Source organism: Mustela putorius, unplaced genomic scaffold (assembly GCF_011764305.1).
Source record: "Mustela putorius furo isolate JIRA1106 unplaced genomic scaffold, ASM1176430v1.1 tig00003858_pilon_pilon_pilon, whole genome shotgun sequence".
Lineage (NCBI taxonomy): Eukaryota > Metazoa > Chordata > Mammalia > Carnivora > Mustelidae > Mustela > Mustela putorius.
In genome coordinates, this window is record NW_025422010.1 from 39,234,635 (window position 1) to 39,247,561 (window position 12,927).

Genomic DNA, 12,927 nt, shown 5'->3' on the forward strand with positions numbered 1-12,927 from the left:
AAATACAGAAATCAACAAGATAAAGGCCCTGTTCTTAAAGGACTCATCATGTATAAACTCTGCATCAAAAATGTGTGTGTGCGTGTGTGTGTGTGTGTGTGTGAAGTTTCATGTCTAGAAAATATATCCATTTCCAGCTCCTGTATACTTGAGTCCCACCACTAAAAAATATTTCCTTGACTATATGATATGCATCGTTCTCATAGTTTAACATTTCTCAAATCAGTCTGCATCTGACCATTTTGATTGGCAGCACAGTCTTCTTCATGGTACACCAAACGGTGATCATCTTACACATGATAACCTCTTAGATTTAATGAAATACATTTGGGGGTGAGAGTTACTTTTCCACGGGACTTTTAAAGGTAATTCACAGCCCCTGAATTTAACCCTAGGTCTTTCCAGAACATTCCTGTTCATCCAGATGTATGGCGTCATGCAGATCTTGTGTCCAGATATCTGATTGCCCCTCACTTTTCATCAGGATGGCTTGGAAACAATGAGCGAAAACAAGAGAGCAGGATGCTGTATCACCTCTTGGCCACCAGAGGGAGATAGCCCATTGGTTCTCAAGCTCGCTGGTTTTCCCTCTCCAAAACCTTCCTAGCATGCCCCCTCCAGGACAGTCTGAAACTCCACCTGCGAGGTCAAAAGACAGGAGGGGTCCCTCTTCCAGAGCAATGGCAGTGAGAAAGAGGAGTTGGATCTGAATGATGTTTGCAAACTCACACCTAAAATCAGCTATGGTTTAAATGAGCAACTCCTGGGAATGAGGACGGGTGCTGGACATGGCAGAGCTCTGCCTCAAACATGCAGGACTGATGGGTGGCCCCTTGCCCTTCTTAAACCATTCAAGACTCTTGAGACCCACAGTGATTCATAGAGTTCTGCAAGGAAGTTTTCCCACTCTAGCAATTGCCTGTAGCCTCCTCTTCTTCCTTCCTCCTTTCCTTCCCTCACTTAACTACTTATTCATTGAACATCTACTATGTGCCAGACCCTGTGTTGGGAGCTAGAGATACAGTAGTAAACTGAACCAAGAATTGTTCTCATGCATCTTAAGGTCTGGTGGGGAGATAGACAGTATAGAAATAAATCAATCATTGCACGGTGCAAAAAAAGAAAGAAAGAAAGAAATGCTATCAGGAACCACACTGGGTACTTTGAGAGTGTGCAACAAGAGAATATGTAGGGGACCAATCCAGGAAGGCCTCTCTGATGAGTGGTAATGGAGACTATGCCTGAAGGAAGGCGGTCCCAGGCAAAGAGCAAGGGAGAGTCCTGGGAAGGCGGACCAACATTGGCAGAGACCCCGAAGTAGAAAGTGCTCAACACCTAGGGACTGAAAGGAGCCAAGTGTGGAGCTCAGAGACAAGGGTTAGGAGAGACCCAGGATGGGCTCAAGCGTAACAGGAACACGGTGATGCAGAGCCTTGTGTGCATGCTTTAGACCTATTTTTCCACTGGCAGCCATCAAAGGGACTGAAGGAGGCACAGACATGAGTGGCGTGGAGTAATGATAGGACAGCACTGATGGGCCTGGGGCGTGGAGAAGAAATCTGAGAAGTAGGGTATCTCATTGGGAGTTATTGGAGCATCGGGAGGAGTATTGGCAGGCAAATGGTGACAGTGGGCACCCAGGTGTATTTTAGAGGTAGAATTACTGGGGGAAGGAAGGAAGGAAGGGGTATTATAAGGAGTATCTTGGAATGGAGAGAGGACTTGTCCTGGGATGGGCACCTTTCCGGGGGGACAGGATCTGAGAAGGAAATATTAGGAGCTGTTTCCTTGCATTAACTTTATGCTGTTTCTGGAACATCCACACACAAGTGTAAAGAAGACACTTAAATCTGTGAATCCAGTGCTCAAAATTGGGCTGGGAAATATTCAATTTGGGAGTCATAGGTATACAGACGGAAGATAAAGCCATGGTGAGGGCTGACGTCAGCTGGGGAGGAATACCAGTGAAGAGAAAATGGTCCAGAACAGAGCTCAGGCGAATGCTCATATTTACATGAGGAGTCAGCCAGGGATAGTGTGAAGGAGCAGCTAGAGAGGGGACCGATATGAATGCCAAAAAGAGGAGAGTGTGTCAAGGAGGGACGGTCAGCTGTGTGGACACCCTGAGCAGTCTCATGAGATGAGAACCAAAACCTGTCTTGGATTTGCCAACATGGAGGTCTTACGACAAGGGCAGCAGCAGCAGAAACCGGTCTGGGCTGGCCAGAGACAGGAAGGGAAGTGCCAAGAGTCCACCCACGTAAGCATAAAACTAACGTGATGGCAGCCTACCCAGGGACACGGTTCTTCTGGGGTACTGTTCAGTGGCTTGATGAAAGCCTGGACCCATTGGAGGGCAGGGTTTAGCCCAGCCGGGATTTCACCGTGAGAGAAGCATGAGAGAGGGAGTGGGGAAGGCAGAGCAAGGGTGTTGAGAGAAGAAAAATGATGGGCTGTGAAGTCTAAGTTGGTTGAGGAGTCAAGGGACGATATGGGGTGGGTGGAGCTGAGGGACTGGAGGTCTCTGGCAAGTGAAAACACTGGGCCGGCATGCTTGACCCGGTGAGCTGTAAGTCTAGAGAGAGAAGCAGACCTTTAAGACTTCATAGTTTGTGTGATGTCAAGTCCATGTGGTGACTATGGGAACCAGTGGCTAAAAAGAAGAGGTGGAGAAGGTCCCTGGAGATGAGGAAGACAAGGGTCTGCAAAGTCAGAGAAGGAAGTGATGAGTTGAGGTCAGTGAGGTCAGTGTCAATGTCCAGACATTGATGTTGCTGAAAATTATTGGAGTGGAGATGAAGATGACTCGTGGGAGCCCCTAAATTCTTCACTGAATGAGTGAATGACCAGGAAGTCAGGAACCTAGCAGTGGGCAGTGAGGGAATAGTATACGCCGCAAAGAAGAGGGCTTTCTGCACCAGCAAAGTGGGAGGGGTCTGGAAGAAACAGAAGAACATGAATTCCTGCCATCGGGAGTAGGAAATAACCCCAGGAAAGGGCACTCATGCAAGCCCAGGAAGGGGACTTCCTCTGCTTTGGAAGAGAAACCTGCAGTCCCTTAGCAGTGTCTGCAGAGGTGGGCATGAGGAAGGCTGGCACCCCTGTTAGGGATCTGCAAAACACCGTCCGAAGGTATGCTGTCTTGCAACTCGGGGGAGGCCTCATGGAACAGTAGGGAAAACTCTAGGTCATACTGAGAGGGGACCGTGCAGGTCCAAATCCACCTGTCAAGGAAACGGTAACGTAAATGAAGACATCCCTGAGCCGGAGGAGGCTGCAGAAGAGAACAGCTACGGTGGCCGAGTAGGAAGAAGCAAGCTCTATCAGGCGGCAGCCATAGTGAACCAGGAAACTGAGAACCGCGGGCAAAGGCTGCTCCACAAGCTGGTCATGGCCTGAGCTCTGGTCCAGGTAGCGAAGGGAGAGGGAGCCCCACACAGAGGGACCTCCAGCCCGGCACCCACAGCTTCTAGTGGATCATACCAGGGCTGCTGCCTTAGTACTGTTCCTGAGGAAGGACGAGGAGGAAGGTGCTAGAAAGAGCACTGAGGGCAGAGGGAAGAGGGGAGGGGACTGGAGGTAGCCCATAATCCATAATCAATTTAAGCTCCACAGCAAGTAAGAAAATGGGTTTCTCTTAGAGCCCCACTCCATCGGAAGACTCAGGTCCATGTGTGGCTATCAAAGGGAAAGTGGGCTTACAAAGGCTACAGTAAAACAGCACAATGGATAATAGAAAAGGTAGAGAAAAAATGTCTCCGTGACCAGAAGAAAAAGAAAGGCATCTGTTCCCACTGCGTGGTCAGGGAACACTTCATAGCAGAAAAGGACTGTCCTCTGCAGGTGGGTGAATGGGGGCATGTTGAAAGGGAGGACCGCCCTGGTGGAGGACTGGCCCCAGCCCCCCTGGCAACAGCGCTTGGTCCCATGCCTCCGGAGAACTCCATCCAGCCTCCGCCAAGTTCCTCTGGGCCCCATCCTGACTCACCCTTGTCCCCCTTTCCTCTCCAGTTGCAGGACCTCTGAGCAACCACCCCCGGAGGGAAATGTCTGATACTCACAGCAGACCTCTCCTGGCCGAGCCTCTTTCCAGCAGATGCAAACTTTATGAGTCAGAGTTTACCAACCCGAGCTGGCCCTCAAGCCCCCAGGATACACACCCGGCACTGCCCCTCCTGGAGATGCCCGAAGAGAAGGTGAGGAGAGTCCCTCCCAGCACGCCTCCCGGGTAGAAGGAGCGGGGTGGGCACACACTGCATAATGGCACGGAAGGGCAACTGCCCGGCGATGTTCTGTCCCCAGTCAGCACAGGCTCACACCCCTGCTTGGTCCTATTTGGCCTATGATGGAAAATGGGGTTCTGTGTGCAACATGATTTTAAAGACAAGTAGGGAATGCACACACTCACGCACCAGTCTTCCAGCCAGTCCCCCACATCCTTCCGCTTAGACCTGCTCCCTTGACTTACCTTATCATCGGCTCCCAAAGGCAGGCCTGTGTCCAAAGGCAAATTTTAATGCTCCCTGAACTGATACAGTGGAGAGGGACCCAGGACCACTAAAGTTTTGTTTTTAATGAGATAAAATCGATATACCGTAAAATTCAGCCCTTTAAAATATACATTTCACTGGTTTTTAGCATAATTACAAAGTCCACTAACATCACCACCAGTGAATTCCAGAATATTTTCATCACCTCGAAAAGAAACTCAAAACACTCATTAGCAATCACTCTGCGTTCCCTCCTCCACACCTGTCACCTCCCATCTGCTTTCTGTCCCTGTGGAGTTGCCTCTTCGGTACATTTCGTGTAAGTGGAATCATATAATTTACGGGCTTTGGTGAAATGCTTCTGTCATTTAGCATAATATTTTCAGGTGCATTCTTGTCGTAGCACGAATCGGTACATCATTACTTTTTATGGCCAAACCACATTTCATGGTGTGAGTATACTGTAGTTTATTTACCCATTCCTCAGTTGCTGGACATTTGGGTGTTTCCACTTTTTGCCTGTTACAAAAAAACGCTACCATGAGCATTTGTGTAAAAGGTGTTGTGCAAATACATATTTTTCTTTCCCTGGGTATACATCCAGAAGTGGAATTCCTGGGTCATATGGTAACTCTACGTTTAACATTTTCAGGCACTGCCAGCCCGTTTTCCAGAGTCCCTGGGTCACTGTGGGTTCTCCCCAGCAGTGTACACGTCGTGTCCCTCCTCCTCCTTGTCAAAACTTGATACTGTCCTTTTATTAATGGCCTGGGTGGATGTGAACTGACATCTCACTGTGATTTTGATTTATATTTCCCTAATGTCAAGCTGATGTTGAGCATCTTTTCATGTGCTTACTGACCAGTTGTATATCTTCTTCCTTTTTTTTTTTTTTTTAAAGATTTTATTTATTTGACAGAGAGAAATCACAAGTAGATGGAGAGGCAGGCAGAGAGAGAGAGGGAAGCGGGCTCCCCGCTGAGCAGAGAGCCCGATGCGGGACTCGATCCCAGGACCCTGAGATCATGACCTGAGCCGAAGGCAGCGGCTTAACCCACTGAGCCGCCCAGGCGCCCCTGTATATCTTCTTAGGGGAAAAAATGTCTTTTGAAGTCCTTTGCCCATTTTTTCAGTTGGGTCGTTTGTCTTTTTATTGTGGAGTTGTAACAGTTGTTTATATATTCTGGATATTAGGCCCTTGCCCATTATATGATTCACAAATAATTTCTCCCACTCTGTCTTTTCACAGTCTGGGTCGTGTCCTTAGAAGCACAAAGTTTGTGATTCTAAGTCTGATTTATCTATATTGACTTTGATTGCTTATGCATTTAGTGTCATATCTAAGAAACCGTTTTCTTACGCAAGGTCACAAAGATTTCATCCGATGTTCTTCTAACAGTTTTATATTTTAACACTCACATGTACGTCTTTCAACCATTTTGAGTTAGTTTTTGAATATGGTATCAAGTGAGGGTCTGACTTCAATCTTCTGCAAATAGATACCCAGCTGCCCCAGCACCGTTTATTGAAAAGGCTATCCATTCTCCATTAAACTGTTTTGGCATTCCCATGACCGTAGTGCATGAATTTACTTCTGATCTCTCAACTTTCTTTAACTGATTTATGTGTCTGTCTTTATGCCAGCACCACACTATCTTGATTATTATAGCTTTGTAGTAACTTTTGAAATCAAGACTGTGAGTCTTCCAAATTTATTTTCCTTTTCAAGGCTACTTTATTCTGAGACCCTTACATTTCTATTCTATATTACTTTAGGATCCGACTTTTAAAATTCTGCAGGAAAAAGAAAGGCAACTGGGGTTTTGATAGGGATTGTATTAAATCTGTAGATCAGCTTAAGGAGTACTGACATTTTTAACAAGTCTTCCAATCCATGGACACAGGATATATTTCCATTTATTTAAGTCCTTAATTTCTTTTGATGTTGTGTAGTTTTTAGTATAAAAAAACTTATACAATATCTTTAGTTTAGTATACAAGGCCCTTTTTGTTTAATTTATTCCAAAATATTTTACTCTTTTTCATGCAATCATAGAATCATTTTCCTCATTATATTTTTGGATTGTTTATTGCCTCTGTATAAAAATAAAATTGATTTTTATATGTTGATCTTCTACCTAGCAAATTTGCTGAATTTGTCTATTAACTTTAATAGTCTTTTGGAATTTTTTAAATAGATTTTTTAAGAAGATTCCATAAAACAGAATGTGCCATCTACAAATGGAGATGGTTTAAATTCTTTCTCTCTAATCTGGGTCCCTTTTGTTTGTTTTTTTCTTACTTAATCGCTCTGGCTAGAACTTGCAGTACAGTGTTGAACAGAAGTGATGAGAACCAACGTCTTTCTCTCATTTCTCTCATTCCTGATCTTAAAGGGAAAGTGTCCCATCTATCACCATTATATATAAGCTGTGGGTTTTTAGTAAATAGCCTTAATTAAGTTGAGGAATTTCCTTTCTATTCCTATTTGCTAAATGTTTTTATCTGGAAGGGCTGTTAAATTTTTCAAATGGTTTTTCTCTGTCTATTGAGATAATCATGTGGGTTTTTTCTTTCACTTCATCAATATTAATAATTATGGATTTTTATATGTTGAAATAGTTTTGAATTCTGAGAATAAATCCCATTTGGCCATAATTATTTTTGTATATTACTGAATCTGGTTTGGTAGTATTTTGTCAAGGATTTTTGCATCTGTATTTACAAAGCAGATTGATCTGTAATTTCCTTTCTTGTGAGGTCTTTGTCTGGCTTTGGTGTTAAGGTAATACTAGCCTCATAGAATGTGCTAGAAAGTATTGCCCTCTCTTCTAGTTTTTGAGATCTATTAATTCTTTAAGGATTTGGCAAAATGTACAAGTAAAGCCATCTGAACTTGGGTTTTTCTTTGTGGGAAGTGTTTTGCTTGCTGTTTTTGTTTTTGTTCTACTAATTTAATCATTTACTTTGTTGTAAGTCAGTTCAGATTTTCTGTTTCTTCTTGAGTCAGTTTGATAACTTGTGCCTATCTACCTAGGAATATATCCAGTTCATCTAGGTTATCTGATTTGTTAGCATACAATTATTCATTTCTTTAGAGTCCTTTTTCTTATAACCCTTTTTATTTCTTGAGGGTTGGTAGTAATGTCTCCTCTCTCATTTCTGATTCTGATAGTTTCAATCTTCTCTTTTTCCCTTGGTCAATCTAATAAAGGTTGGTCAATTCTGATCCTTGCAAAGAACTGTCTTTTAGTTTCATGGATTTTCTATAGTTTTTATTTTCTATTTCATCTATTTTCATGATAGTGTTTATTTTTCCTTCCTTCTACTTGCTTTGGGTTTAGTTCACTGTTATTTTTCTACTTTCTTAAAGTAAAAGGTTAGGTTGTCGATGCAGGATATTTCTTTTCTTCATATAGATCTTTACACCTACAGTATCCCTCAAATACTGATTTAACTGCATCTCATAAGTTTTGAAAGATTGTGGTTTTGTTTTCATTCATCTCAAAGTATTTTTCTAATTTTTCTTCTGATTTCCTCTTTGATCCATTGATTATTTAGGAGCACGTGGATTAATTGCCACATTATTTCCCAAATTTCCTTTTGCTTTTGATTTCTAAATTCACACCATCATGATCAAAGAACATACTTTGGGGGCACCTGGCTAGCTTAGTTGGTAGAGTGTGCAACTCTTGAATTTGAGGATGTGGGTTCAAGCCCCTTTTGTGTAGAGATTACTTAAAATTAAAATCTTTAAAGAAGAGAGAGAATAGGGATGCCTGAGTGGCTCAGTTGGTTAACTGTCTGACTGCATGACCCCAGGGTCATGGGATGGATACCTGAGTCAAGCTCCCTGCATAGCAGACAACCTGCTTCTCCCTCTCCCTCTGCTGCTCCCCCTGCTTGGACCCTCTCTCTCTCTCTCTCTCTCTCTCTCAAATAAATAAAATCTTTAAAAAGAGAGAGAACATCCTTTGTATGATTTCAATGCCTTTAAATTTATTTATACTTTTTTTATTGTAAAAATGCTTTATTTATCTTATGGCCTGACATGTGGTCTGTACTGGCCCCATGTCCTCACTCATTGCTACTCTAAAATTATAACGGGTATTGGATTGGCTGCACCTGCACGTCTATCACAGACTTTTTTATTTTTAAATATAACTGGTTTTCTTTGCAATCCTATTTATTTTATTCATTTCCAAACACGATTCTGAAAACAAGTCCAGGGTCTTGCCAAACTGACAGAAGGGATCCATAGTGCAAACGTTTACGAAACCCTGCAGTGAAGAATGTGTAGTCGTCCTGGAAGACTGGCCTGTGTGCGGCACACCCTGGGCAGCAGTAGAGAGTGGACAGGGGTCTTATGATAATTTATCTTTATCAGAACAGCTGACAAGCTTCTCTATCCCCAAGAGCTCCTGCTCTCAGAAAGCTGTATTGTATGATCGTTTGTCATGGTTTCTCTTAAAAGGATCTCCGGCCATCCAATGAAGACAGCCATATTGTGAAAATGGAAAAACCCAGTGAACGGAGTAAAAGGAGAGAAAGCGGGGCAGCCCATCAAGGCTCTGCCGGCGTGGGGGGCATCAGCCTCCTCCAAGCAGTGGGCTATCTCACAGGGGAGATGAAGGAGTGCAGGAGCTGGCTGAAAGGTAAGCAAACACCCGGGGAAGAAACAGCCTCCCTGAGACCTGGCTGGACGAAGCTGCTGCCTCGCTCACCCAGTGCGAGAAAGCTCACAGTCGGCGTGCTTCCGCCGAGTTGTCTGCGTGTAGGTCTGAGGTAGCCCAATAACTTGGAATTTCCGTGGTTTCAGAGTTAAATGTATTTCAATGATTTTAGTTCTTTGCAAATTCTTCAACCCTACACGGAATAGGTCCAAGACAACCACCTTAGCAACATATAAGCCATTCCCCAGTCGTTCCTTCCCTTGTTCCACACCTATTACCGTGTGCCGAGGAGATGTGGATGTGGCCTTCGCCCGTGTTCCAAGGTTCGTGCTTTCCTTTCAATGTCTTTCTTGTCCTAGTGCCCCTCAACTAAATACTGCAATAAGCACCCCTATCCTCCTACCACACCCTACCCACACCTGTAGAGGCTGTCCTGGAAACCGAACGAGAGTGAGGTAGGATATGTATCCCCTCTTCCAGGCCTGGCTTCTCCCCTGCCCCTGGCCCGGTCCTAGCTCAATGCAGTTGCAGCGCCGGGCTCAAAGCATTTCCCTGCCGGCTCCTTTCCTCCAGACTCCTTTCTTTGCTGCTCAGATCCAGCTCTCACCTGAGCCACACGGCACAACACAACAAGAGAGTTTCCTTCCCACCTCAGCCCTTCCTTTGGACCAATAAATTTCCCTTGGAATGCTCCCGAGGCTTCCTTGCCAACCAAGCTGAAGGCTGGAACGGCGTTAAATTGGTCTCAGCACGGTGCCTCAGTCTGTGTGGCAAAAACTAACACCCACTGGGGACTGATTGCCTCGCCACTCAGAGCCTTGGGCTGGGGGCCAGGCCGAAGGAGAGGAAGTGTCCGGGCCCCGTGCATCCCTGTTTGCCTTGGTTGGCGCACCAGCCAGTGGTCCAGCAGGGAAGCACAGGCTGGCCCCTGCTGATGGCTCTGCCGCTGTCTTTCAGATAAGCCTCTGACCATCCAGTTCACGGACTGGGTCCTGAGGGGGGCTGCCCAGGTGATGTTTGTCAACAACCCTCTCAGCGGGCTCATCATCTTCATAGGACTCCTGATCCAGAATCCCTGGTGGACGATTACTGGGGGCCTAGGGGCAGTGGTCTCAACCTTAACTGCCCTCGCCTTGAACCAGGACAGGTAGGTTCCTGACCCGGTGGTCACAGGGTCTTGAGGTGGACAGACAGAGAAGTGTTTACATGAGTGATTAGCCAACCTTATCCTACCAGCCAGCCCAGAGTCTCCCGAAGATCAACTTTGAACCAGTCACTGGAGTTCTCTGTAGAATTAAACAGAATGAAACTATTCCTGTGCTTAAAGTAAGTGACAGCACTAGAATTCTTTTGACTGTAGATCCTTCTGGAAACATTCCCTGGAAGGCAGATGCAGAGCAACACTTAAGAGGCTCTTCCCTCATGGAGCCTACAGTCTAGTTGAGGCAAGAAATGTCTCAGAATAATAAGAGACCGTATATACTGGAGAGCTCAGAAAAGACAGACATCTCTTTCTGAGTGTTGGTAGGGGATGAGAGAGGGCAACATTTCAGCTGCAAATATGGGATCTGGGAGAGAGAAGAGAGAGCGCAGAGTGGAGGCAGGAGGCAGCACCGCCCCCCACCCCCATACTGGTGGCCACAAAATTCAGGAACAAGAACAAGTAGCATTTTATATAAGGGGAGCATTTCCTCAGACTGTGGCCCATGCCCCAAACGTTCCTGATGCCTGGAATCACCTGGACTGACTGTTAAGAAATGTGTCTTCTTCAGCCAACCACTTCTGTTCCCTCAGATAGTTCCACCCCCTGTGTCTGGGAAGGAGTGTTTTTAACAATATCCTTCTGGGTACTCCTGACGATCAGAGACATTTGGGATTGCCCGCATTCTTAGTGTTTTTCAATCTGGGGGTCATGCATTCATTTGTGGATCATGAATTAATTGTCAACAGCATTTTAAAAAATTTAAATCATTGAAATAGGAGGGGGAGATGAACCATGAGAGACTATGGACTCTGAAAAACAAACAGTCTGAGAGTTTTGAGGGGGCGGGGGTTGGCAGGTTGGGGGAGCCTGGTGGTGGGTATTAAGGAGGGCATGGATGGCATGGAGCACTGGGTGTGGTGCAGAAACAATGAATTCTGGTACACTGAAAAGAAATTTTAAAAAATTTAAAAATTAAAAAAAAAATAGAATAAATTAAAACAGAGTCTTTCGTATATAGTAGATACTTTGCAATATTTTTGTTTCATTAATGTGGGACATGTTGTGTTTGTGGGGGAAGTATGGGGAAGGACAGAGAGAGAGAACTAGGTCATGCTACCAAATATATTCCCTCCTTACTGTGGGTTTCTGTCAAAAAGATTGAGAAGCGCTGTCATGCCTTGTTTCATGAGATTCTCACTGCCACTGCCCAAGGCAGAAAGTGAAGGTAAGAGGGTCCACACTTCACGAGTAAGAGAACGACAGCAGGGAGAGGCCAGGTGCTTACCCAGGGTGCCAGTCAGGGGGTGGCAGGGCTCGAGCTGGGACCCATGGTCTGCATCTTCCAGGCTGAGGTGAGTGCTCTCCCGGTCACATAGACAGCAGGGACAGCAAGGCCACAGACTCCCTGGTAAACGCAGAGAGTGGGGTGTAATCAGAGCAGACTGTGGGGTGACCATCACCACACCTCCTTCAGGCTCCCCCCGACATCTAGATGCCACCAAGGCAAATCTGTGAGTCAACTTGTCTATCCTTGAGAAGCCATTCATGCACCTCTCGGGTGGCCTTGGGGGACCACGCTGATTCCAGCAAGCCAGGAGGCCGTTCCAAATTGGATGCTGAGAGGCTGAATTCTTTAGGGTGAAGATCTGGTGTGTGACATAAAAAATGGGCTCCAGCCAGGGTTTTGTGTTTCTTTTTCAACCAGTAGTTTCCCTATTTCTCCTTATCATCTCACGGGCAGCTAGCACAGAACTGGGCCCCGGACAGGATTAACTCGTCTCACTGCTTCATCACCGTTTGGTAAAACTCACTTGAACTCTGTCCAGCCCACTGCCTCTTTAGCTATGTGACCTTGGGCTAGGGCTTCCCCTCCTGGCCCCATTGTCCTCATCGGTGAGAGCTGCGACTTATTATCTCACCTTCAAGGAGCCAGAGTCCCTTCCTGTGCTGACAGTCTGATTCTCTGACCTTCTTCCCAACCATAATCTACTGGTCAACTTGCCAGGCCATTCAAAGAGCTGCTTCATGGACCTCAGGATTGCAGCGGACACACCCACCACGCCTGCCTAATCCTCCCAGACTTTTCCCTAAGACAACTGTGTGCCAGTTTGTGTTCCAAAGCTTTCTCCACCGGGTACCCCCACATCTCCCACTCAGCATCCCACTCTTCCCAGGCAAGCACTTTCGCTTCTGCCTATCTAATCCTGCCATCCTTTCGAGCCCCCTCCTATAGGGAGCCACCCCTGATTACCTCAGTGCTCTCTGAACCCTCCTTTCTCACTGGACAAGCCCAGAACATACCCCAATAACTATATGGGATGGTTCTCTAATTGCTTTCTGAGGCTTCTCTCGCTGGCCATGTTCTAAGCACGTTCAGGACAGGAAGTCCCTTTTGACTGCTCCGTATTCTACTACCGTGCCTAGAAAAGACCCCAGCTTAGTTGCTGATAGGTCAGCACCGTGTTCTACACCATCAGGTCAAAGGTCCAGGTGCCCTACTCCGTATTCACATGCACATCCTTCCAAGGAGCCCTGCCTTCACCAAGAAAGCACTGACACA

The 12,927-nt window shown here is 45.8% G+C and overlaps 1 protein-coding gene and 1 long non-coding RNA gene across 16 annotated transcripts in view; one reads left to right on the forward strand and one right to left on the reverse strand.

Moving 5' to 3' along the window:
* Positions 1-4,833, reverse strand: part of LOC106005745 — a 52,287-nt gene extending 47,454 nt beyond the window's left edge. For 7 of the 15 annotated variants that reach the window (XR_001179323.2, XR_001179326.2, XR_006602112.1 and 4 more), the window contains exons 1-2: positions 4,469-4,833; positions 4,062-4,340 (exon numbers count right to left, since the gene is read on the reverse strand). This is a non-coding gene — a long non-coding RNA (uncharacterized LOC106005745). The remainder of the gene's footprint in view (positions 1-4,061; positions 4,341-4,468) is intronic. The other 8 variants (XR_006602105.1, XR_001179336.2, XR_001179332.2 and 5 more) reach the window with 3 other exon arrangements.
* Positions 2,167-12,927, forward strand: part of SLC14A2 (solute carrier family 14 member 2) — a 54,386-nt gene continuing 43,625 nt past the window's right edge. Inside the window, exons 1-4 of the mRNA XM_045065581.1 lie at positions 2,167-2,260; positions 4,012-4,196; positions 8,965-9,145; positions 10,121-10,310. Of these exons, the coding sequence (XP_044921516.1) occupies positions 4,047-4,196; positions 8,965-9,145; positions 10,121-10,310 (521 nt within the window). The 5' untranslated portion in view covers positions 2,167-2,260; positions 4,012-4,046. The remainder of the gene's footprint in view (positions 2,261-4,011; positions 4,197-8,964; positions 9,146-10,120; positions 10,311-12,927) is intronic.